General features: G+C 41.0%; 1 protein-coding gene across 2 annotated transcripts; it reads right to left on the reverse strand.

Moving 5' to 3' along the window:
• Positions 1 to 1,211: 1,211 nt before the first annotated feature.
• ndufv2 (NADH:ubiquinone oxidoreductase core subunit V2) lies at positions 1,212 to 13,256 on the reverse strand. Of its 2 annotated transcripts, none has more exons than XM_054768824.1 (8): positions 13,117 to 13,256; positions 12,735 to 12,788; positions 8,627 to 8,689; positions 8,274 to 8,390; positions 8,025 to 8,193; positions 6,787 to 6,896; positions 1,568 to 1,644; positions 1,212 to 1,483 (listed from the first exon to the last, which is right to left on the reverse strand). In XM_054768824.1, exons 1-8 carry the CDS (start codon positions 13,156 to 13,158, stop codon positions 1,390 to 1,392), a joined length of 726 nt encoding a protein of 241 aa, XP_054624799.1. In that variant the 5' UTR covers positions 13,159 to 13,256; the 3' UTR covers positions 1,212 to 1,389. The 2 variants fall into 2 exon arrangements, with proteins under 2 accessions (XP_054624799.1, XP_054624800.1); XM_054768825.1 differs by lacking the exon at positions 13,117 to 13,256 and adding an exon at positions 12,877 to 13,106.
• Between the last annotated feature and the right edge of the window lie 10,218 nt (positions 13,257 to 23,474).

Raw genomic sequence — 23,474 nt, forward strand, 5'->3', positions numbered from 1 at the left:
CATATCTTATTGTCGTTTCACTTCCCTAGACACGGCCAACCCCTTTGTGTCGAATCTGTTGCGCTGACATTAGCATCACGGCGGACACAAATGCGCATGCGCATGCGCAAACTCTCCCCTTTCCAACCTGTCTTGGCAACATTTTGTCAACAGCTACAACAACAGTAATTAACGACTTTTTCTGGAGGGGACTTCGTTTTCTGATATTTCCGGACGTAAACGTAAAAGAAAGTGTTGTTCTGCAGTTTGTGTTCTCACTGAGTAGCAACGAGTCTTCTGAGAGGTCCGCCCCGCTCGAAAGCAGTCACAAGCGATCAGTGAACAGTCAGGTCATGCAGTACACTGAGAGCATAGTGGAGCTCTACGCATCCATGAATCATGCATGCGTGAGGCGCGATGCCACCAAGGTGGCTCTTGCCCTGTTTTACAGGCGAGTCCCGATGTAATTACTACGCTGTCCATACAGAGGCGCTGGCTGAGATAAAATACAACTTTTTTTTGATGAAGTAATGGCCAATTTTAAATTAAAAAAACAAAAATCTAGTTTATTTGTAGTTCTAAATGTAATTAAGGTGTTTTTACTCATTTTTTCTCCTACAAAGATATGCTTTTTTTTCCTACAGCATCTGTATTGTACTTTATTTATCCCACAGCAGGGAAATTCACTTGTTACAGCAGCAAGCAAGATACGCAAGTAAAGAATACAGTGTAAAGAATACATAGTGACTACAACATGGTTCAGGTGGTGCAGGTGTTGTAGAGCCTGACAGCGGTCGGTATGAAGGACCTGCGGAACCTCTCCTTACACCATGGGTGTAACTGTCTGCTGCTGAATGAGCTGCTAAGGGAAACAACAGTGTCATGTAGCGGGTGAGAGGTGTTGTCCATGATGGATGTCAGCTTAGCCAACATCCTTCTCTCCCCCACTTCCTCCACGGAGTCCAGAGGACCGTCCAGGACAGAGCCCGCTCTCCTGATCAGTCTGTTACATTATGTGCAAATAATATGCAGATTAGCCGATGGTGTCATCGAGCGACTTCTAAGACAGCCAATAGCTACTTTTCATAGTGCAGAGCAGGCTTGGCCATTGCCAGGAGGGAAGCTTGGCGGCGGGGAAAGGTGCCGACGAGACAAGAAAGCACCACCAAGGCATGACAGAAGTGACTGTGTGTTTGTGTGTACGCTTAATCACAATGGCAACACCTTTACACTAAGTGTGGAGTGTGGACTTTATTTTGTTTTTTGTTTGTATTTTGTTGCATTTGGTATTAGATAAGAAATGGTGCTATTAACCAGTGATCTTAGTCAAATTAGGAGTCTTAATAATAAACCTACAGCAGCACAGTACAGTCATTTATTTACACATGATCAGTTATCAGGTTTTTGAGTTTACAGGTCGGGTCTCACACCAAAACCAGGTCCTTTAGGAGGTTCTGTCAAGGAGGTCAGTCCACCTGCAGGCTCGCAGGAGAAACGGCCACTTCTAATAGAGGGGAAAAAAGTAAATAAGTCAATTAGAATCAATAGGTTCAATTTAAATGGAGAATAAATAGCGTTATGATTGTACCTCGGCCCTGGTGGTGGGACTCTGCCGGCTTTAAGCTCATCTATAATCTGCCCTATATCCTCTGGAGTGAGGTCCTCCTGAAACCCCCCAAAAACCGCATAAAAGTACTATTTACAATTATAAAATGATTGTTGAGTAAACCAAACCAAAGCATGATGGGTAACTCACATGAAGAAGATGAATTTGATAACTAGCAGGCTACTTCCTGTTATATGTGGGAAGTTACAAATGGTGGAAGGCCCATGTGCCACAAAGTTGTGTGGAAATTGGTTTAGTAATAAATACAATGTAATGAATACATTGTAATAACAGTATGATAATAGTGATACAGTGTATTCTTATGACAGGTAGTGGTTTATTTACGCCATATCACAGCCTAGTGTAACACAAACCAGCCCTGCACCCCGGCCAGGGGTCGAACTTCTATCCACAAATCCCCGCTAAATGAGCGTTAAAGGAAAACCGTGCTTTTTTTTTTTTTTTTTGCCCATCGTCCACAGTCCTTATGTAAGACATGTTTTTTTTTTATTTTGCCCATCATCCACAATCCTTATGCAAGACATGAACACACGTCTCTTTTTTCTGTGCATTCTAATGATATAAAAAGAGACAGCTCATTACCTACTGCTCATTACCGCTATTAAAACACCTCGAAAAACCTCCAACAAGGTATTATGGTTTTATATACAGTCGTCATCAAAAAGATTCATACCCTTGTTAATATTTGAGATTTTGTATTTTTGTGATGAAATTAATGGCCAAGATTGTTTATGATTTATATGTGACCAACAAGTGAAATAACAACAACAATACACAATTTAAGAAATTCTTAATTTCAGGAGTATTTTATTCATGGATTTATTTTTTTTTAAATGTCATGTTCAAAATCTGCTGAGAAACTCCAGCTCGGCCACAACTGGAAGTACCAGCAAGACAATGATCCAAAACATACCGCCGAGGTAGTGAAGATATAGTTCAAGGACAATGATGTCAACGCCCTAGAATGGCCAAGTCAGAGTCCTGACCTGAATCGAGAACTTGTGGTGAGACTTGAAGGCCAGAGTGATGGCTAGGAAACCAACCAACCTGACCCAGCTTGAGGCTTTTGCCAAAGAAGAATGGGCCAAAATCCCACAGGAGACATGCAGAAAGCTTGTGGCCACGTACAAGAATACTCTAGAAGCAGTCATAAACAACAAAGGCTATGCTATTGACTGTTAAAGAAAGACACTGGACTCAGAAAAAAACCTAGGGTATAAATAATTTTGAACATGATATTTTTTCAAAAATCCATGAATAAAATACACCTGAAATGAAGAATTTCTTAAATTGTGTATTGTTGTTATTCTTTCACTTGTTGGTCACAGGTAAATCATAAAAGAACGTGACAAAAAACATTCAGTTCATTACAAAAATACAAATTCTCAAATATTAACAAGAGTATGAATCATTTTAAGCAAAACTGGACATGTAGTAACAGGTACATTCTTGATAACATGTAATACTTAGTTACTTTTTTACAGTTTTGCCATATTATGGTCCTTTTAAGCATTACCAGAACTTCCTTCCTGTGCGCATTGATTTCACATAGCAATATACTTGTAGAAATGACGCCTACACCTAGCGTTAACCTTTCCAAAGTCAAAAATAAAAACAGTAGCAGTGGTAGCAGCTCCAATATGTAGCCTTAACTTTTTGGTAGTGGTCTGAGCCATTGAAAGTGCGCTGCTGACGTGCTGCGGGTGAGTGTGGTGAAGCTAGTCGCTAGCCGGCTAGAGTAACGTAGTTCGATCAGCGTAACAATGTTATTAATAATAATGTGTAACCCGCCTGTCGCCCGAAGTCAGCTGGGATAGGCTCCAGCATACCCCGCGACCCTAATGAGGAGAAGCGGCATAGAAAATGGATGGATGGATGGATAATAATGTGCACGTAACATTATATGTACATAAATGGAGCATTGATGCTGCTTGTTGGAGTTTTTTTTTCAGAAGGCTTTATAGGCGGAATAAGTGTTTCCCATTCCAGGCAGTAATGAGCTGTCTCTTTTTATCTGTTTTTATATCTTCAGAACACAGAAAAGATGTGTTCATGTCTCACATAAGGATTGGGGATGATGGGCAAAATTTTTTTAAAAAGTGCAGTTTTCCTTTAAGTTTTGAAGCTAAAAGCCGGAGCTTTCAACTCGTTGCCCACCGCAGCTCTTAAAGTTGTGAGGGAGTTATGTTTACCAATGTACATACACAGCCACACTAGCTTGCATCCGTCACACTAGTGGTGAAGTTCAGCTTTACAAATGTCATGTGGTAAAGACATCTCCTGCGACACTTGGTGGCTGTCAGCAGGAAAGCTCATTACAGCCACCTGTTGTTTTTAATCCTAAGGCAAAAATGTCTATTAATTAGGGCATGGCATCTAATAGCGTGAAGCCAGCTATTTGAGTTAACACTGCATCTTAGTCCACGTCCACATGAACACCAATATTTCCCATATTGTGGTGTTACAAACTAGTTTCCATCCAAATGAGTGGAGTTAAAAAAAAAAATTAAATTTTTTTTTTTTTTTTCATTCACAGGCTGCCGTGCATTTTGGCCAAATACGAGCCTGAAAAAAGGAGCCAAGCGTCGACTTGGCTGCACATTATACAGCAGTGTGAAAATGCGTTTGCCCCTTCCTGATTTATTTTTTGCATATTTTTCCACACGTCAATGCTTCAGATCAAACAAATGTAAATATCAGTTAATTACAACACAATTGAACACAAAATGCAGTTTTTAAATGAAACTTTTTATTATTAAGGGAGAAAAAAATCCAAACCTACATGTCACCTGTGTGACCACTTTTTAAGGTCATGCCACAGCATCTCAAGAGGATTCAAGTCAGTACTTTTAGGACACTCCAAAGTCTTCATTGTGTTTGTTCAGAGGTGGATTTGCTGGTGTGTTTTGTATCGTTGTCCCGCTACAGAACCCAAGTGCATTTCAGCTGGAGGTCACAAACAGATGGCCGGACATTCTCCTTCAGGATTTTCTGGTAGACAGCAGAATTCATGGTTCCATTTATCACAGCGAGTCTTCCAGGTCCTAAAGCAGTAAAAACAGCCCCTGTACGATGGTACTATGTTTTTTTTCTGAAATGCGGCGTTACTTTTACAGCAGATGTAATAAGACAAAGTAAAATTTTTGTCTTTTGAGTATTTTCCACAAAGGTCTTGGGGGTCATCAAGATGTTTCCTGGCAAAATTGACATGTTCTTTTTGTTCAGCAGTGGTTTTCATCGTGGAACACTGCCATGCAGGCCATTTATGCCCAGTGTCTTTCTTGTGGTGGAGTCATGAACACTGACCTTAACTGAGGCAAGTGAGGCCTGCAGTTCTTTGGACGTTGTTGGGGGATCTTTTGTGACCTCTTGGATGAGTCGTCGCTGCGCTCTTGGGGTAATTTTGGTTGGCCGGCAACTCCTGGGAAGTTTCACCACTGTTCCATGTTTTTCGCCATTTGTGGATAATGGCTCTCACTGTGGTTCGCTGGAGTCCCAATGCTTTAGAAATGGCTTTATAACCTTTTCCAGACTAACAGAGCTCAGTTACTTTCTTTCTCATTTGTTCCTGAATTTCTTTAGATCTCGACATGATGTCTAGCTTTTGAGGATCTTTTGGTCTACTTCACTTTGTCAGGCAGGTCCTATTTAAGTGATATCTTGATTGAGAACAGGTGTGGCAGTAATTAGGCCTGGTATGGCTCGAGAAATTGAACTCAGGTGTGATAAACCACAGTTATGTTTCAACAAGGAGGACAATCAGTTTTTTCACACAGGGCCATGTAGTTTGGGATTTTCCTCTCCCTTTAATAATAAAAAGTTTCATTTAAAAAGTACATTTTGTGTTCAGGTGTGTTGTCATTGGCTAATATTTAAATTTGTTTGGTGATCTGAAATATTTAGGTGTGACAAACATGCAAAAAAATTTAAAAATGAGGAAGGGGCAAACACTTTTTTTACACCACTGTAAAGCCTCTGTTCATCAATATATTGATACATGAGATGTACAATGACGCATACTTTTACCTGAATTTGGATATCTGCAGATACCGATACAATTCTGATATTACAGCTTTGTTTCCTTTAAAGAACAACTGCACTTTTTTGGAATTTTGCCCATCATCCACAATCCCTATGTGAGACATGAACACATCTTTTCTGTGCGTTCTAAAAATATAAAAACAGCTAAAAAGACGCAGCTAAGAATGCATGTAATGGGAAACACTTATTCCACCTATAAAGCCCTCTGAAAAAAAAACAGGTACAGCGACATTCTTACTATTATTGTTAAAAGCGCCAAAGTTACAAAATTGCGACAAGCAACATTGCTGAATTTAACAAGCCATTTCTGCAAATATGGCGCCTTATGTAGTTAATACTTTACACCAGGAGATGGCATTTGTAAATTTAATCTGAGCAACATTTGTGGGCGTGGTTTCATGCAAAGTGTAGGAGTTTATAGACTTTCAACCACTGTGTATGTGCAAAAAGTGCAGTTGTCCTTCAATAACCACAGCAAACGTGGCAATATTTTTATTTTTTTAAATCAGCATATGCAGCTAGAAGAATTTCAGCCAACATGGTCGTCTCCACACATGCAGTGCCACACACACGCAAACAGACGTTCAGCCTGACACGTTCACGGCTTTAGACAGTCGTACAACAGAGAACTCTTAACATTGCACGTAACTTCCAGGTACATTATCATTACTGTCGATTTGATATGAGGCTGTAATAAACTCCTCTCTACATGAAAGTATGACATTGTAGCCATGCAGAAGTTTTGTGTGGTGTTTAAAGTTTGTGATGTCTTGTGTTTGAGTTTGGTGTGGCCGTGAATGCGCCAGGCAGAGCGCTTTGTGTGTGTGTGTGTGTGTGTGTGTGTGTGTGTGCGGTGCGAGTCAGGACGGCTGCAGTGCATGTGTGGAGACGGCTACTAAGTTCTGAAGGTGGCATCGGCAATATGGATATGTGAATAATGCTAGTACCGATACTGACACAAACCAAAAACTCAATTTTATCCACACATCCACACACAAACACCAGAGTTTGGGAAAATAGCCATTCTGACCAATTTTCCCAAAACCTATGTATGTGTGCGAATGACAGGCACACATCTTTTTAAAATATCCATTCATGTGCGGAGTTGACAAAGTGATTGATGAAGGAATCACACTCACATAGTAGTTGTCATTGATCTGCACCATTGGTGCGTTCACACAGGCACCGAGGCATTCCACTTCTATTAGAGTGAACATCTTGTCAGCAGTTGTCTCTCCAACCTTGATACCTGCATAGAAACCCACATTAGCAGAGACATATACAGTATATATACATATACAGGGCTTCAGACTGCAACTAGGTGGTCGCATTTTGAGACACATTGCAAGTGAATTTTTCATCTATTCACGCATGTGCGACCAGATAAAAGTATGTGCTCCGTATTGAGTTTACCAGGGACGTCCCTTATTACCGTGAGAATGAAAAAGTCTAAAATGTGTAGTAAATTGACAGCTTGTCACAGTCTAAGCCTTTCGATGCCAGTGTGTGTGATCCCTCACGCTTGACATGCATTGAAGTTTCACTATTCTACCATCTTTGTTTACACATTTTGCCTGGCTCCACTGTCTCTCTGACGGCAGCTAGTTAGCTAGGTAGCTATAGTTATCAGCCTAGTCTCTGGTCCACAAACTCCAAACGTGACTCTTTTTTTTTGTTTGTTTTACCAGAGTGACATTTTGAGTTTAAAACAAACAACAAAGTGTCCCTTATTTATTTTTCCAGAAGTTGGCAACCTTACCAGTTAAATTTGCCGATTTAATTTTATAATTGATTATTTTTGTTGCTGACAAACCTGTGCTCTACACTTTAGCCTAGTAGTTGACAGTAACGTGCAAATGAGCTAGTTTGCCAACCCACAATAACTCCTAAAGAGAAGAAAGGGGACAAGGAAAGAGGGCGGTATTGGGGTTATAATGTATATGACACCACCAATGAGGCCTTCTAGAGGCTAGGGACAAAGACAGGATGGACAGAGAAGACAATTATCATTTATTGTTTTGAGTATTTACAGTATCAGTAACACAGTGAAAATGAGAAGAAATGTAAATATTTACTTTGCAAGTCGGTTTCAGTGTGCGCCCCTAAAGTTAGGGCCCACTGTGCTCCAAGGAAAATAAGTTAGTCTAGAATGCTGGTATATACAGGAGATGATGTACAGTAGATAGGGGTGTAATGCAAATGTAAGCACAGAACAATTCTTTTGAGTCCTCCCGACTGTTGTTTGACCTGCACTCACAGCTAAATGTCTGCAAGTTTATCTCCAGTATACACAATAAAGTGCATTTCCTTTCCTTGTTTGCAGCTCTGCATTGGTGACGGGCCATGAAGTACAACCTCACCTGCTTGCTATCCTTACCCAGTTTGTTTTGGATGGCCTCCAGTATGCTGTCCGAGTTGCACAGCATGCACGGCGTGGTCGTGCAGATCTGAATGAAGTACTTCCCCACGGGCTGGCGCAGGAACATGGTGTAGAAGGTTGCTACCTCATACACCCTCATGGGAGCAATCTCCAGCACCTCGGCGACCTGGATGAAAACAACTGCACACGTTCAAGCAGGCTGTGATCTTTAATAGTGACGTCAAGGAACACCAAAATGCACCGTGCCTTGTTCATGACCGAAATGGGAAGCCATCCATGTTGTCTCTGGGCTAAGTCCAACACAGGGATGGTCGCTGCTTGCTTGTGGCCAACAGGGTACATTGAAATGATGGCTTCAATTCTCTAACGACACAAAGAAGAAGGTCTTGACATGAACAACACTTGCTAAAAAAATAATCCTGTTTACACAATCAATTGTACAACAAATCAGGTTTTTAAAATGTCTGTCAGATTTGCCAAACGTGTCAAATAAAAGCTGTGAAACTCCCCATTGGATGCAAAAATGACTAATGAAAGCGGTTGTCGTACGTATGCCAAGTCATAGCTTGAAAACAGCATATTGTGACAGGAAGTGGTACCTTTTTGTTCTCCTCTGTGAATTCAAACGGCATGTCAGGGTTGTTGTTCGCTGTGTCCCGGTGCTGAAACGGAAAGATCTTTGGGTTTAACATGAATAACCATTCATGCCGAGAAGCAGGTGCATCCAATAGAGCAGTGGTTCTGAACTGGTTTGGCTGTGGGGCCCACCAACACCCTTCAACGACAAGCGGCAACCCCAATTGCGGACATTTTTTAAGAAAAAACTTCTCAAATATCTTATTTAATAAATTACATGCATTTACATTTTAAATGTAAAAAGGTTATGGGGCTGCCTAGAGGGCGCTAACTTTTGACCATGTTGCAGACATTATATCCCCATCTCTTCCTGCTCCGAACATGGAAGCTGCCCCCAGGTAACACACACATGCGCAAGAGCCTTTGCTAAGTGCTGTCATTCTGAGCCTGTTGCCAACAAGTACCTTTAATGAAAAGGTATTAAAATGCAGTTTGAATTTGAGGTAGTGCTATTTCGGAGCTATAGTGCCAGCACAAAACAAGTTTCATGATTAGTTCAGCAACAATACAATTTTATCCACAAATTCAAAAATGATTTGAAAGTGTGCTTAAAGGTTTCAGTACATGTCTCTGGAGTTGAATCAGAGCATTTGCACATGGACCTGGATGACAAGTGAAAAATCAAACGAGTCCACTTGCTCTCAACACTCAGTAAGTTCAATAGGACCACCATTCCTTCTGTAGACCATTTCTGCCTGGGCCACTAGGATCCATTTGGGCATTGAACAGTCCAGTCATACTGTACCTGGTAGTCCTCATTGGGGGCGGAATTCCCCCATGCAACGCAACACAACATGAGGCTCCGCACTCTTCTCCAGCAAATATCTAGCAACCTAGCTGTGTGTTGGACGGACGGCACCATAAGTTGTCCTTCCCCTCCCTCTCAAGCTCGACCAAGTCGCCCATAAACATGGCACGTATCTCGTGGTGGTGTAGCAAGCAAACAGCACGGACGCAAGGTGCGTTCCAGACATCGGATCATTACACTATTTTTTGGGGGGGGGAAAGACCCTGCTGCAATCCACTTTTGGGTCGCAACCCACCAGTTGAGAATCACTGCATTAGTGCAAGGAAAAGTACAAGCTCACACACTCTTTGGCATGGTACTTTTACTTCAACACATTTAATTCATGCAATTGAGTCTCATGGCATTAAAAATGACAGGACTGAAGCAAACTGACCCAAACATGTTCAAAATGCATGGGTTTCTACTAGGGCGTGTGACGATATAGCCAAATAAGGTAATGTTTTATCTTGGGATCAATCATCAATACGCTCACAACGTGTATCTTTTCTTTTTTTTTTTATATGTAATTTTAATTGAACACCAACAGTGTATCTACAGACCCTTTCCAAAAAATTTGAATATCATAGGAAAGTTATTTATTTCCATAATTCCATTCAAAAAGTTAAACTTTCATAGATTCTAAATTCAGGGGCCACAATTTAAACAGTCATGTATTTGTTTATTTTTACATAATTTTGGCTTCGAGCTCATAAAACCCACAAAAACAGGAATTCCAAAAATTTGAATGTGAAGGAATCACCATTTACCTCTCAGTTTTTGCAGAAAAAAGAAAGAAATAGAAAGTATCACATCAAGTCAATCAAAATATGGTACTTTCAAAACGATATGTCAATCTTCAATACTTGGTTGGGAATCCCTTTGCCTTAATCACTGCCTCGATGCCACGTGGCATTGAAGCAATCAGCCTGTGGCATTGCCTGGGAGTTATGGAAGCCCAGATTTCCTTGATGCTTGCTGTCAGCTCTTCTTTGTTGTTGGGTCTGGTGCCCCTCATTTTCCTCTTGAGAATACCCCGTAGATTCTCAATGCGGTTTAGGTCCGGTGAGTTGGCTGGCCAGTCAAGCACTGTGATGGCATGGGCATCAAACCAGGTTTTGGTGCTTCTGGCGGTATGGGCAGGGGCCAGGTCCTGCTGGAAGATGAAATCTGCATCTCCATACAGATCCTCAGCAGAAGGAATCATGAAGTCCTCTAAAACATTCTGGTAGACTGTTGCAGTGACCTTGGATTTAAGAAAGCAGAGTTTACCAACACCTGCACCGGACATTGCACCCCAAATCATGACGGACTGTGGATATTTCACACTGGACCTCAGGCAGCTTGGGTTCTGTTCCTCACCCATCTTCCTCCAAACCCTTGGACCTTGATTCCCGAAGGAAAGACACACTTTGCTTTCATCAGAAAAAAGAGGACCTTGGACCACTGGCCAACGGTCCAATCCTTCTTCTCTATGGCCCAGTTGAGACGTTTCCTACGCTGGCCCAGGCTCAGAATACCCCTTTTCCACTACGACTGTTGCGGAGCTTTTTTGGAGCTGGTTCTCAGAGTTTTGCTTTTCCATTGTCATGGTTCCACAAATGGTTTGACCTGAAGCTGTCTTGTTTGGTTCAACTCTGGCTCCAACAGCTTGCTCCAACAGCTTGCTCCGAAAACATGGACACCAGAGGAAACTCGCTGTCTCTTGTCCATTTGGACATCCAATGAAGTGCAGAATAAATTTGAAACGGCCAAGAACTTGGTCAATACTGGATTACATCAAGAGGAGAGATGGCAGCTACATGTTTATTCGGCTTACTATTATTTAAAAAAAAAAAAAAAATCATCAGTACTGGATAGGATCAGTAAGACAATTACAAAAAAAAATTTAAAAATAGGATCACATCGAAAGCCAAAAAATTGACATCCCTATTGGACACAGCTTTCTGTGAACAGCCAGCCTCCTGAGCTATGAACCTTTGGGGCTTACCAATTCTATGGAGGGTATCAATGATGGCATTCTGGCTTGTTGTTAAGTCTGCAGCCTTCTCCATATTGAACCCAACTGAGACAATTGAACCAAACTGAAGCAATTTAATGACACCTGGGGAAGCCTGTGCAGGTGCTTTGAGTTTAGCAGATGATTAGTCAGTGACACTCAATTTAAAACATTCATGCCCTGCAAAATTTGGGCTATTACATCACAGAATTCAGTTTTTTTTTATTCCTGTTTTTGTGGGTTTTATGAGCTGGAAGCCCAAAATATGTAAAAATAAACAAAATAAATACTTGAAATCCTTTTAATGGTGGGCCCTGAATCTATAATCTATGAAAGTTTAACCTTTTGACAGGAATTATGGAAATAAATAAACTTTTCCATGATATTCTATTTTTTTGGAAAGGGTCTGTACATGTGCACATGCAGCCATACAAACATACATTCAAGGGTAGAGATCTTTCGGAAAAGCGCTCAGATTTTCTTCTTTTTTTTTTTTTTTTTAAATCACAAACACACAGGTAAGACGCCTGCCATGCCCTCCCCCCACCCACAAACAAAAATGGACACCTCCCAGGAAAAGACAAACAGAAAAGAAATTCAAATATATTAAGAAAGAGAAAATAATAATAGTAGTAATAAACATATAAATACAAACAATATCAATGTTGGTATAAAATATCCATAATATATGTACCATGAAGCTGCAAACATCACTGAATTAAACGGATCAAATTCACACAATAACACGCGTAATTATGTCAAGTAGGCATAGTTTTGAGTTTACTCAAGTATGTCAGTAATAGGGATGTAAATCTCTTTGGGATAGACAATTCGATTCGAATCTAGATACACAAGTGATGATGCGACTCAAAAACGATATATTTTAAAAACAGAACGATTCAATACAGTGTGCAAACAAAACAAAAATGCCTTGCACATACACTCGCTTCTTCTTCTTCTGTACAACACATAGGTAAACAAGATGGCTGCTGCAAATCTTTTGAACGCAAATTGTTTTGAGAAGCCAAACTCTTTGCTTAATTGTCTCCAGCATCTAAGCAGAACTATGTTCTTCATCACAGAAATCTGACCTGAACTGGATTTAGGAGACCAAGTGGGGGGTAAGTTGCTGTTAATGGACGACAATGCTGATAGGGATGTCATACAACTTCACGTCAACAGATCCAAACTATCCCTTTAAATAAGGGGAGCTACTCTATATGCATTGCCCCTTACTTATATTCAGGTAAACGTTTGCTAAACATTCCTCCAGTGATGTTAAACTCACCACAAAGATGCCACCTGCTCCAGTACGTACAGTAGACTGATGCAGACCCCTCACCTGGAAGCACAAAGAAAAGTTGCTCATATTGTCTGATAAATATATAAAATATATAAATATAAATATATATGCGCAGCTGTAAATATACCATTTTTTTAAAGCGATGAGCTTAAACTCACATCGCTCCAAGTCTGTCAGATAAATATTTATAACTGATGTACACATTTGACAGCTGTAGGTTAAGCAGAATCGCATGCTAACGTTATCCTAGCTTAGTTGTTAGATAAGCGGCCTTGCCCTTGTGAAGAGTCATGCTATTTTATCACAAACGCGCAAGAAACGAAGGACAAAAACCACCGCAAAGCCACGGAATATATCCCAGCCGTACCATCTGCGACATCGCAGATCGCGCAAGTGCGGAGAAAAACATCCCGAGGGTTGAAGTTAGGCCCCCGACTCGTCAACAAATGGACAGGACAACTGCAGCTAACAACATGTCGACTCGACGCTCGATTAACTACGTCTGAAAGACTAGTGACGTCAACAAGGACACTAGAAATGAAAGGAGCCGTTGATTCGGCATCCACTTCCGTAGTACGCCTGCGCGGATTTAGCCGCCATATGGTGAGCAGAATCCATAAACATTGCATTGTAAACATGTCCTCGGCACACTGCTCAGCCATTAATTGCTCTAATAGACGGTCCAAAAGTCTTGTCATCTTTCAAGTTTCCCAATAACAAAGACAGGTATGTGTGATAAAAATGTTGTAGATTTATAACACTGGTTGTTGTAAATAAACAGGACGGTGTATTTTGTGTGGGACTCCTACACAATATAGCTTTAGGCTACTTTCCGTTTGTTTCTGCTACCTTTCTGTTTCTCTGGGTGATTAGTTGAATTCATGACAAGCCAGTGACAATGATGAGTATAGTCTATCATGATGTATTAATAATGCCATTACTGAAATAAATGTTGCATGAGTAAATACTTCCAGTTTATTATCCACGAAATATAAGTATAATTTTGAATGTTCATTGTTGAGAGTTGGTAACACTGGAAGGAAGTCAAAAAGTGAAATAAAGAAGGAAAAAGTTTATTTTATACTGCTGCAGGTTTTTATTGACATCTAGATATAGGTGATATTTCTGCAGTATAATGGATTTTTACACAGTTATATATGTACATATATATTCATTGTGTTCAGTCAATAACATTCATCCATTTCATCAAAGTGTACGCACAGCGTATAACTTGATTTTATACTCAGCTCCGAGCTAGTGAATAGTGTACACTTTTGGCCACCTAGCCCCACCCACCGCTCTTGCTCACCATCATGGCGGACTTTCTGCTCTATGGCGTACTACACACTGTTCCATTCATTTGTGAGTGAACGCCGGCCGTTCCAATTCTACTGTTCTTGGACGTCAGTCCGGGAAGACACAGAGCTAACCAATCGAACTCAGATTGAAACGTCAGCCATTGGCGTCTTTTCCTTTGACGGTTATTTTAAAATATAGACGATGTGTGCTGCTTTTACCAGCAGTTATCCAAGATACAAAACATATATATTGATATCATGTAATAGAAATATTTGTTTAAAAAAATCATTTTATACTTAAATGATGCAAACGACCGCTTGTCTGAATGTCAAGAGAACAAATTCTTATGAGATTATTAAATAAATTGACATTGCCATTGCATTATTACCAGTGTTGGTAGTAACGGAGGTGTTATTTTTGCAGTAACGTGTAATCTAATAAATCACTATTTGAAACGTTACAACACCATTACTGTCACCAACAGCGAAATGTGGCCCGTTATTATTGAAGCGTCCTGACAGAGTCGCACACAGTCTGACGCTCTTTTTGAACTTTAATCTTGTACATGTCGAGCTCACACACCATCTCTGTCGTCCGTCTCTGTCGGCAGATGCGTGAAATCAGGAATGAAAAAGCGACCAAAATAAGAGTATGAAAAAGAGCATGAAAACAGAACTAAGGCATCCATTTTCTATGACGCTTATCCTCACTACAGTCGTGGGGGTATGCAGGAGCCTATCCCAGCTGACTTTGGGCGAGTGGCAGGGTGCACCCAGGACTGGTCGCCAGCCAATGGCAGGGCACATATAGACAAACAACCATTCACACTCACATTCATACCTATGGACAATTTAGAGTCTCCAATTGACATAACATGCATCCATCCATCCATCCATTTTCTATGCCACTTATCCTCATTAGGGTCATACAGCCCAAAAGAGAAGAAGACAAAGCGGGTTATGTCAACAATTTTACGTCCATGCAGGCTAAAATAAAGGAATATGTTTGTAATATTGAGAAAGATCAAATGTCTCTGTCCTAAGAATGTTTCATGAGTAAAAGCAAAGACTGCATGTGAATGTGTGTCATTCATGCTGCCTACGCCTCCTCCTCCTCCTAGCTCAACAACAAAGAATACAAATAAAGGCTCAACAGCCCAACGGAGGCTCACCAACGAAAAAGTGGGAGTGCAGCACCTTGCGAGTTGATTGGCTGGCCTGGCACTAAGCAGACAGCCAGGAACTGGGGACTAGAGGCGGGTCGTAATGCATGCTAAGTTATGCTGCTTGTGTACGGGAGAGGCCTTGCAGTGTTTCTTGCACTCACGGGGAAGACCCAGACAGCTCAGCGGTGGGTCCAGATTAACCCATTTTCACCCCGCAGATGATATTGACTCATCTGTAGCAATCTGTCCGCTATGGTTGTTCTGGAAAATCAGGACAAAATCTACTAACCCCCAGTGACCTGCAGAGGGATGCTGATGTGCCCAATTTTAACTCCTGTCTGGAAGTGGAGGATCCAGAAGGTAGGTCATACTGTGCATGACTTAAAAGTAATAGTACTTGCAGTGTTTGCACCTCTTGCACGCTTGATCTGTGTGGCCTGCGCAGCCTTCCAATACTAACACTTGCACTATCACTCTCTTTCAGCCTTCTGGAGGAACATTGCTGATGACTTCTTCTGAAAGAAGCCGGCCACAGGCCCCATGCTGCAGTACAAGTTTGACGTGACCAAGGAAAGCATTTTTGTCAAATATATGGAAGCCGTTTTGCAGCCGTTTGTAACAAAGGCATGTCACAACACAGTTGGACTCACACACTTTATCAATAACATCACAAGACTGAATCACCAACGCGTGGGACTCTGGCCACTCCATTCCATGGAATGATACGCGGATAAATGGACTAGTTTGTGTAAGATTCTCATTTGAGTTTGCCAAATGAATGTGCTTTATAGGATAGCGTAGTATTGTGCACACCAAGTATGGCCAGATTTGGTGTTGGGTGTGTGGTCCAAGATGGCTGAATAAACAAGCAACGCTATCGACGTACCAAGGTGTAAAATACAACACATTGTTAAGAAGTTAACTGTTGTGTATGCACAAATGTTTATACTTTTAACTGTTTGTACTCGTTGTGGCTGGGTGGCTCTAGTGCAGTGGTTCCCAAACTTTTTACGGTTGTGTACCCCTTCAGACATTTGACCTGAAGCCATGTACCCACTACTCCTGCACAACTAAAAACATGTCTGAATTAAAAACTTGTCTGAATTAACTTGAATTATTGAACATAATTAATTGTTTAATTCATTTTATAATAATTTCCGGTCAAAAATGCGTACTTTGCATGGTCACATTTTGATAAATAGGTAAGTAATCATCCTGCATATCTTTTATTCCAGTCTGATGTCGGCATCCTTTCGTTTGAATGACTTGAATATGAGCTTCACTTTTTTTGTCCTCTCACGGTGGCTATGGTTTAAGTCTGCATATTAATTTAAGACCAAATTGAAAGGGAAAGTTTAACGATCACGATAATGCAGTATCCGAAGTACAAAAACACATACAACCAATGATAAAGCCTCATTTTTGGGCGAAACCCGACAGGTTTTCACCGCTGCGCCATGCGGGGATTGGAACACCAACATAAATGAAATCTCCAATATTAGACACTCTTATTGCACAAAATAATCATCAAACTTACTTCTTTGTTCATATGATGCACACAGAGCAACGAACAATTTCATGCACTCCTTTCTGTTCCATTCTCCTCGCAACGTGAGGCTTTCGGGCGCACTCGTCTTTGTGAGTGTCAGGTGCTAATTGTTTTTTATTTTTATTCACGTGCCCCCGATCGCAATCGGCGTACCCCGGGGGTAAATGTACCCCACTTTGGGAACCTAGGCTCTAGTGCCTTATAATACGTAGAATAGGTATTTAGTTTAAGTGAGTAAATATGGTTCCTCGCCTTATTAAAGGCTACAGATGAAATCTGTGTGATTGTATGACCCAAGAATGATACCAAATATGACAACATACCGTGACATCATACAGTAAATCTTATACAGGATGGGAATTACAGAATAACGGATCTACTGCACTGGGCTTTGCCGTGACAAAGAATCCATATAGTGGCACGTATTTTCTCTGTCAACAGAAGACGTTTAGCAAACAAGAAGCAGTCGTTCTGCACACTCACCAGTAATAGGGCTTGCAGTGAAAGCCTGCATTATGCATGCATGTTGGCATCACAGCACTTACGTATGTAATACTTGACCAGAGGATCATATAGATGTACATAGACATACAGTATATACTCAGTCAATATCGTAGGACCATGAGGTCATCATGAAGTCTAAAAGCATGTGGGGGTTGCGCTGTGTGTCTACAGTACGTGATATGCCAATATGACGTCTAACCTTTTTGTGTGGTTCTTCTCAGGGAAGGTAACTCCACGGACGACCGCATGGCCATCACCCACAGCCAACTACTAGTTATGTGTAAATGCTTCATTCTCCCAAAGCCAGACTTAATAGAAGAATGTTGTGTTGTTGTTTCCCTTATGGAGGATTTAATAGGGAGACAGGGTGTCTGTCTACCCGTCCATGATTCCAGAGTTGGTCTACAGCATGTTGGCCTGTGCCAGGATTGGTGCTGTTCATTCCGTCGTGCTAAGTACTCATTAAGGCTTACTTTCATATTTGTTATGCATGAAAACTAGACTATATGGACACAAGTATTGGGACATAACACCTACAGGAGGTGCAACAAGTCATGTCCTGAGATTCAATGCCATATCTTCATATCTTGTATACTGTATATCTTACAGCTTCAGGCTAACTGCTTGCCAAAGCTCCAGGCAGACAATGAAGGGCACAATCCATCAACACGTAGCTTATTGTTTGCTTTGCCCAAAGAAAAGCATAACATTTATAAACATCTTCTAACTTTGTGAGTGCGGGTGCGTGCGTGCGTGCGTGTGGGTGCGTATGTGTGTGCGTGAAAGCAGCATGTGCAGCCACTATATGGGTCAGGCTGTATCCAGGCCAAACTCCTTCTGTGTTTGTGCAAAGGTCACAAGCCTAAAAATATCTCCTGCGTTCTCCAAGGTATTCTTGCCACATATGAAGGCCTGTTTAATGCTAAACATAAGCCACATTTGTCTTTGTGTTCAAGCTGTGACATAAAGACACCCAAACAATACATCACAGATGAGTTTGGAAATGTGCATCATCACATTTTTAGCGGATCCTTCATGTGTGTGATACTTCCTCTCTCAACCCTCCTTCTGCGTTGTATTTGTACGTCTAGTTTGCAGGTTTCTCCTGAGTCGCTGTGTGGGAGGCTGATGGATGCACAGGACGCGTGTGATCCTGGTGACAGCAGGTAAGGGAGCAATAGTGCCAGTGACGTAAGCGTTCAAAGAGGGTGCTTGCACAGTTCCAGAGACTCAGCCTTCCACGCATCATCTGCCTCCTGCGTCCTCCCCTACCTGTTGAAAAGTCTCTTGCAATTCATCCTAAGCTAGCTATGACTTCTCTGAGGTGCAGCTACGTTAATTTTGTGTGTAAGTACAGTGGTGTGGAAAGTGTTTGCCCCTTTCTGACTTCTTATTTTTTTGCATGTTTGTCACACTTGAATGTTTCAGGTCATCAAACAAATGTAAATATCAGTCAGTGACAACACAACTGAACACAAAATGCAGTTTTTTTTAATGAAAATTGTATTATCAAGGGAGAAAAAAAACCTACATGTCCCTGTGTGAAAAAGTGATTGCCCCCGAAACCTAATAATTGGTTGGACCACCCTTAGCAGCAACAACTGCAATCAATCATTTGTGATAACTTGCAATGAGTCTCTTACAGCGCTGTGGAGCAATTTTGGCCCACTCATCTTTGCGGAATTGTTGTAATTCAGCCACATTGGACGTTTTCCAGCATGAACCATTGATTATGTTCTTTTTTCTGAAATGCGGCCTTACTTTTACGCCAGATGGGGGGGATTCGTTGGCTGATTGGATCTGGACCCGTGGCGGACAGAAACTAATCATCCTGGAATTTTTTTTTTTCCCAAGCCTCTCTCTGACATTCGGAGTTGCTGAGGGATGACTGTCCAGGACAGATCATCACCACTGGAATCTTTTATCAGAGTGCAACTACATCTTTTGCACGATGAGAATGCTGAAATAAATACTATTTTTGGCCATTAGGTAACAATATACACATTGTAATATCTCCCATATGCACATTTGGTCACAGCTTTCTTAATTGTGCCCGGAGGAACAATTTGGATTCACAGTGAAAACGGCATCTTAGGCTTTCTTCATTGTGCCCGAGTGAACAATTTGGATTCACAGTGTGTCTAGGCTTTCTTACAATACAATAGTACAATTACAATAGTATTCTCATGGGTACAGTGCTAATTAACCCAAGAGAAGGCCTTGCCGCCGTTCATGCGCTTGGATTGTGTGTTGGTGATCTCTCCCGTGTCTTACCTGTCTGTGTGTGTGTCTTTGTGATGCACAGATGGTGTTTCCAGAGGAGCCAAGTTGATCAACCTCAAACAGATAGCAGATGAGGCAGAACAAAAGTGCAGGGAAAAGTACGCCCTCTCTTCCCAACACACACACACACACACACACACAAATACACTTCCTTAAATCTCTGCAGCACCACATGTTTACAAGGTAATGGCCTGTGAGTCATCGCACACACTTTGCTATCAAGGACATTGTGGAAACATGTTCTTGTTGCCAGGCGACACAGATGCACTAATTCAGCAGATAATCGCAACGCATCCCAGGAGAGAGGTTTGTAAGTGTGCGAGAGAGGTTCAATACACACTTGCCGGCCACAATATTAGGTACACCTGCACAATCTGTATAATCTGTATATAAGAGCTCTCCAAGTCAGTAAGGTTTGGTGCTCATTTCTCTTCAAAAGAGAAATGCTTGTCTTTTTTCATTCTCTCACAGCGCATCATTATGCGATGTTTGGTGGTCAAAGCACCATGCACTGAGGACAGAGAGCAGCAGCAGCATGCAACAAACTACAGGTATGCATGTACTTGTAGTTACATGCATATTTGTCCATTGCAGGAGGTAGGTACACTTGCACAAATAAGCCCAAATACAAGAGCTGCATCACAAACTCTGCCTTTACAAAGATAATGATGTAATAATTTGATCAAATGAGCCACTCAGAAGAACATTTACACTCTAATTTCTTTCACTTTTGGAATCCATTAAAATCAAGATGATGTCTAATGGGATACAATATGGATCTATGTATGTACACTGCTCAAAAAACAAACGGAACACTAAAATAACACATCTTAGATCTGAATGAATGAAATATTCTTATTAAATACTTCCGCTCTTCGGGGTAGTTTCAGTGTTCACCGTTAATAATCAACGTGCACAGTTGTAGATGACCACTATGTATCCCACTGGACATCTTTACTTGATTTTATCATGGATGAGAAGCATAAATTGATGCTTTATTGTTATGCTTTGTAAATGTACATTTGTAAAGAGTCACCTACCTCCTCTTCCTCCAGGTGTGACCTCCCCAGCCCATCAATCCAGAGGCGTGACACTGGTTCCACGAAGATGTCGGTCACTTTCTGGCAGACAGAGACCGTAAAAGGACAGTAAAGGATACAATGTTATCACAGTCATGTTAGCCACTAGTCAGCACAGTCCTTATGTCATTAACACTAGAATGAACGAGTACACCACTGTCTGTATCTCTATCTGTATCTGTTCACCCATCTAAATGATCCGTATCTGTGCTCAGAGTGGGCGGAACATAAATCGAAAGTGGGCGTGGCTTACTCTGAAATGGGTGGGGCTTAAATCAGTACATTATTTTAAGTCTGAAATTGACATGGCTTGATGAGAAGTTGCTATATTTACTGTTTATTATTCATCTATATGTGTACTGTGTATGTGTGTAAGTGATCTATAAGACTATTTCATTATTTTTAATGATCTGTGTGAAGTTGGTGATTCATGCAAACATCCAGTGATGGCAAACAGGGAAATCATCTGTCAGCCTTGTTCACTGTAGTTTTCGCAAAAGCACACCGTTCAGTATTACAAGCAAACTTAGAAGCAAGTATATAACTTCGGTATAAATATTGGTTTGTCACCGTCTAACTGATGAAGGTTGTCCAAATTCTTAACACAGTGGGCCGTATACAGAAAAATTGAAGAATGTTGGGGGCGGATTGGGAGGGGGGCACGTTGATACATTTTGTACATTAAAGATGCTAAAAGCAATTCAAACTATCTGAACAAAACAAACACATCTCAGCTTGTAGTGTATTACCTAATAAATCAATCAATCAAGTCAAATACATTTTATTTTAACAATATGCCAAGGGCTAATTTAAAAAAAACAGCTGGGGGCTAAAATGGCCCCCGGGCTACACTTTGGATACCCATGTTGTAACCTATACAGTAGAGTAGCACTGATACCCCAATTGTAGTCAATACCAACCAACAGCTTTTGAAACTCTCCTGTAAATGGTTTCCTCCTTTCTGACCTTTGAGCACAGATGACGGGAGCCATGACAGGAGGGTGTGTGTGTGTGTGTGTGTGTGTGTGTGTGTGTGTGTGTGTGTGTGTGTGTGTGTGTGTGTGTGTGTGTGTGTGTGTAAAACAATGGGCAACACTGCGTCATCACTCCCCAGCAGTGGTAGATGAGTGGTTGCCATGACTACCCCCTCATATCCGGCCCCTCTTCCACTGCAGATGTTTTTTTTAACCCTTGTAATACAGTCAGAGAGTAGTTAGAGATAGAGGTGCTCCATATGTGCTTTCTTACCAATACCCAATATAGCAATATTGTCTAGCGCGTCAGTATAAGCAATTGCTGTTAATTTACAGCCAATTTCCAACAGTAATATACTGTATTAATGAAATACTACTAATGTACTGTTTGTTCAACGTGAAGCAACAGAGCACAGGCCTTCAACAGTAAAATACAGTATTTTTTTAATTTGCTGTGTGCCAAACTCCTGATGGTAAGTTTTCCTGCCAGAGCATTGGCGACATGTGTTGCTACACATGACCAAGAAGTTCTTCTTCCTCCTCGGGTTGTGCATCTACATATAACACAGGAAGTAAAAACTTACTTATCTTTGTTTCTTCGGCAAAAGATTACAACTAAAATAATGTTTGAAATACTGTTGCTCGGCAAGTCGTCCTAGCTAGAGCGTGTTTTTGTTTTTGCATTTGATTTTGCTATGGATAATTTAACACCCTGCTCATCTTCCTTCGAACAAGTGAGAACTGCTGCTCAGTGCTAGCAGTCAGCACAACCAGGCCAGGCCAGCAAGACTGAGGGTATGAAGAGCACATTCTTGGAATAACGACTATTACTTGTTTGATCCAGGTAAAGTTCAATATGGTAAGATAAGACACTCTTAGTAAAACAAAAGTATGGAAACAGTCACACGTTTTGGTACGTTTTTAAGGCCTTTATTTTGATTGCAGTGAAAATTGAGATTTGAGACATTCTAAAGTGCTGAGTTACTGTGTAACACCTGTCTACAGTAAAACAGTGAGAAAGTAACCCCAGAACGTTGCTGTAAATTCAAATAATTACTGAAATACACTGCATTTTATTTTTACTGCAGGCTGTGAAATTGGTCAACAGTATGGAAACTGCAAAATGACGGTGTATTGCTGGCGTCTGTGCTGCCAGAAATACAGGAATATACTGTATTTCAGTGAAACAGTAATTTGCTGTGAAGTCATTTCACAGCATAAACACTGTACAGTAAAATAACAGTAGAGTGCTGGCGTCTTTGCTGCCAATACTTTACTTAAATAAAAAAAATACAGAAACATACCATATTTCACTATTACAGTAATAAGCAGTGAAGTGCTGGCATCTCTGCTGCCAGCACATTACCTTTATTTTACAGATACATTTTTTACAATGTTCATTTACCGATACTGATATCAAGCGATAATGATGTTGGCATCAGCTCTTCCTTCAAACTAATGTCATGTAATGAACACATTACACTTCTTTGACTGTGATACCACTGGATGCATTTCACAAATGAACACAGCTTGTGCAAAATAAGACAAATACAGCAATGATACCATTTCAAAAGCTGCACATTTCTATGTGGCACAAACATCCGTATAAGAACAAAGTACAGTATTGTGCAAAGTATGAAACTGTGGACTACTGCAATCTGTGAAATTATAAACTAGTTATAGCTGCGTTGTTTTTTCCAGTCGCGCTGTTCCATCATTATTTTGCAGCATAGCGCTGTGTGTGAGTCCGAGTGATTCTTCCTGGCGTGCGATATTAGATTAGAAGTATCGAAGGACTACGGCTTACCTTACTCTCCCCTTGCATGAGTAGCGCTGCAGTGTCATTGCAAATTGCATATTTACAATCCAAAC

This window comes from Dunckerocampus dactyliophorus, chromosome 2, assembly GCF_027744805.1.
Source record: "Dunckerocampus dactyliophorus isolate RoL2022-P2 chromosome 2, RoL_Ddac_1.1, whole genome shotgun sequence".
NCBI lineage: Eukaryota > Metazoa > Chordata > Actinopteri > Syngnathiformes > Syngnathidae > Dunckerocampus > Dunckerocampus dactyliophorus.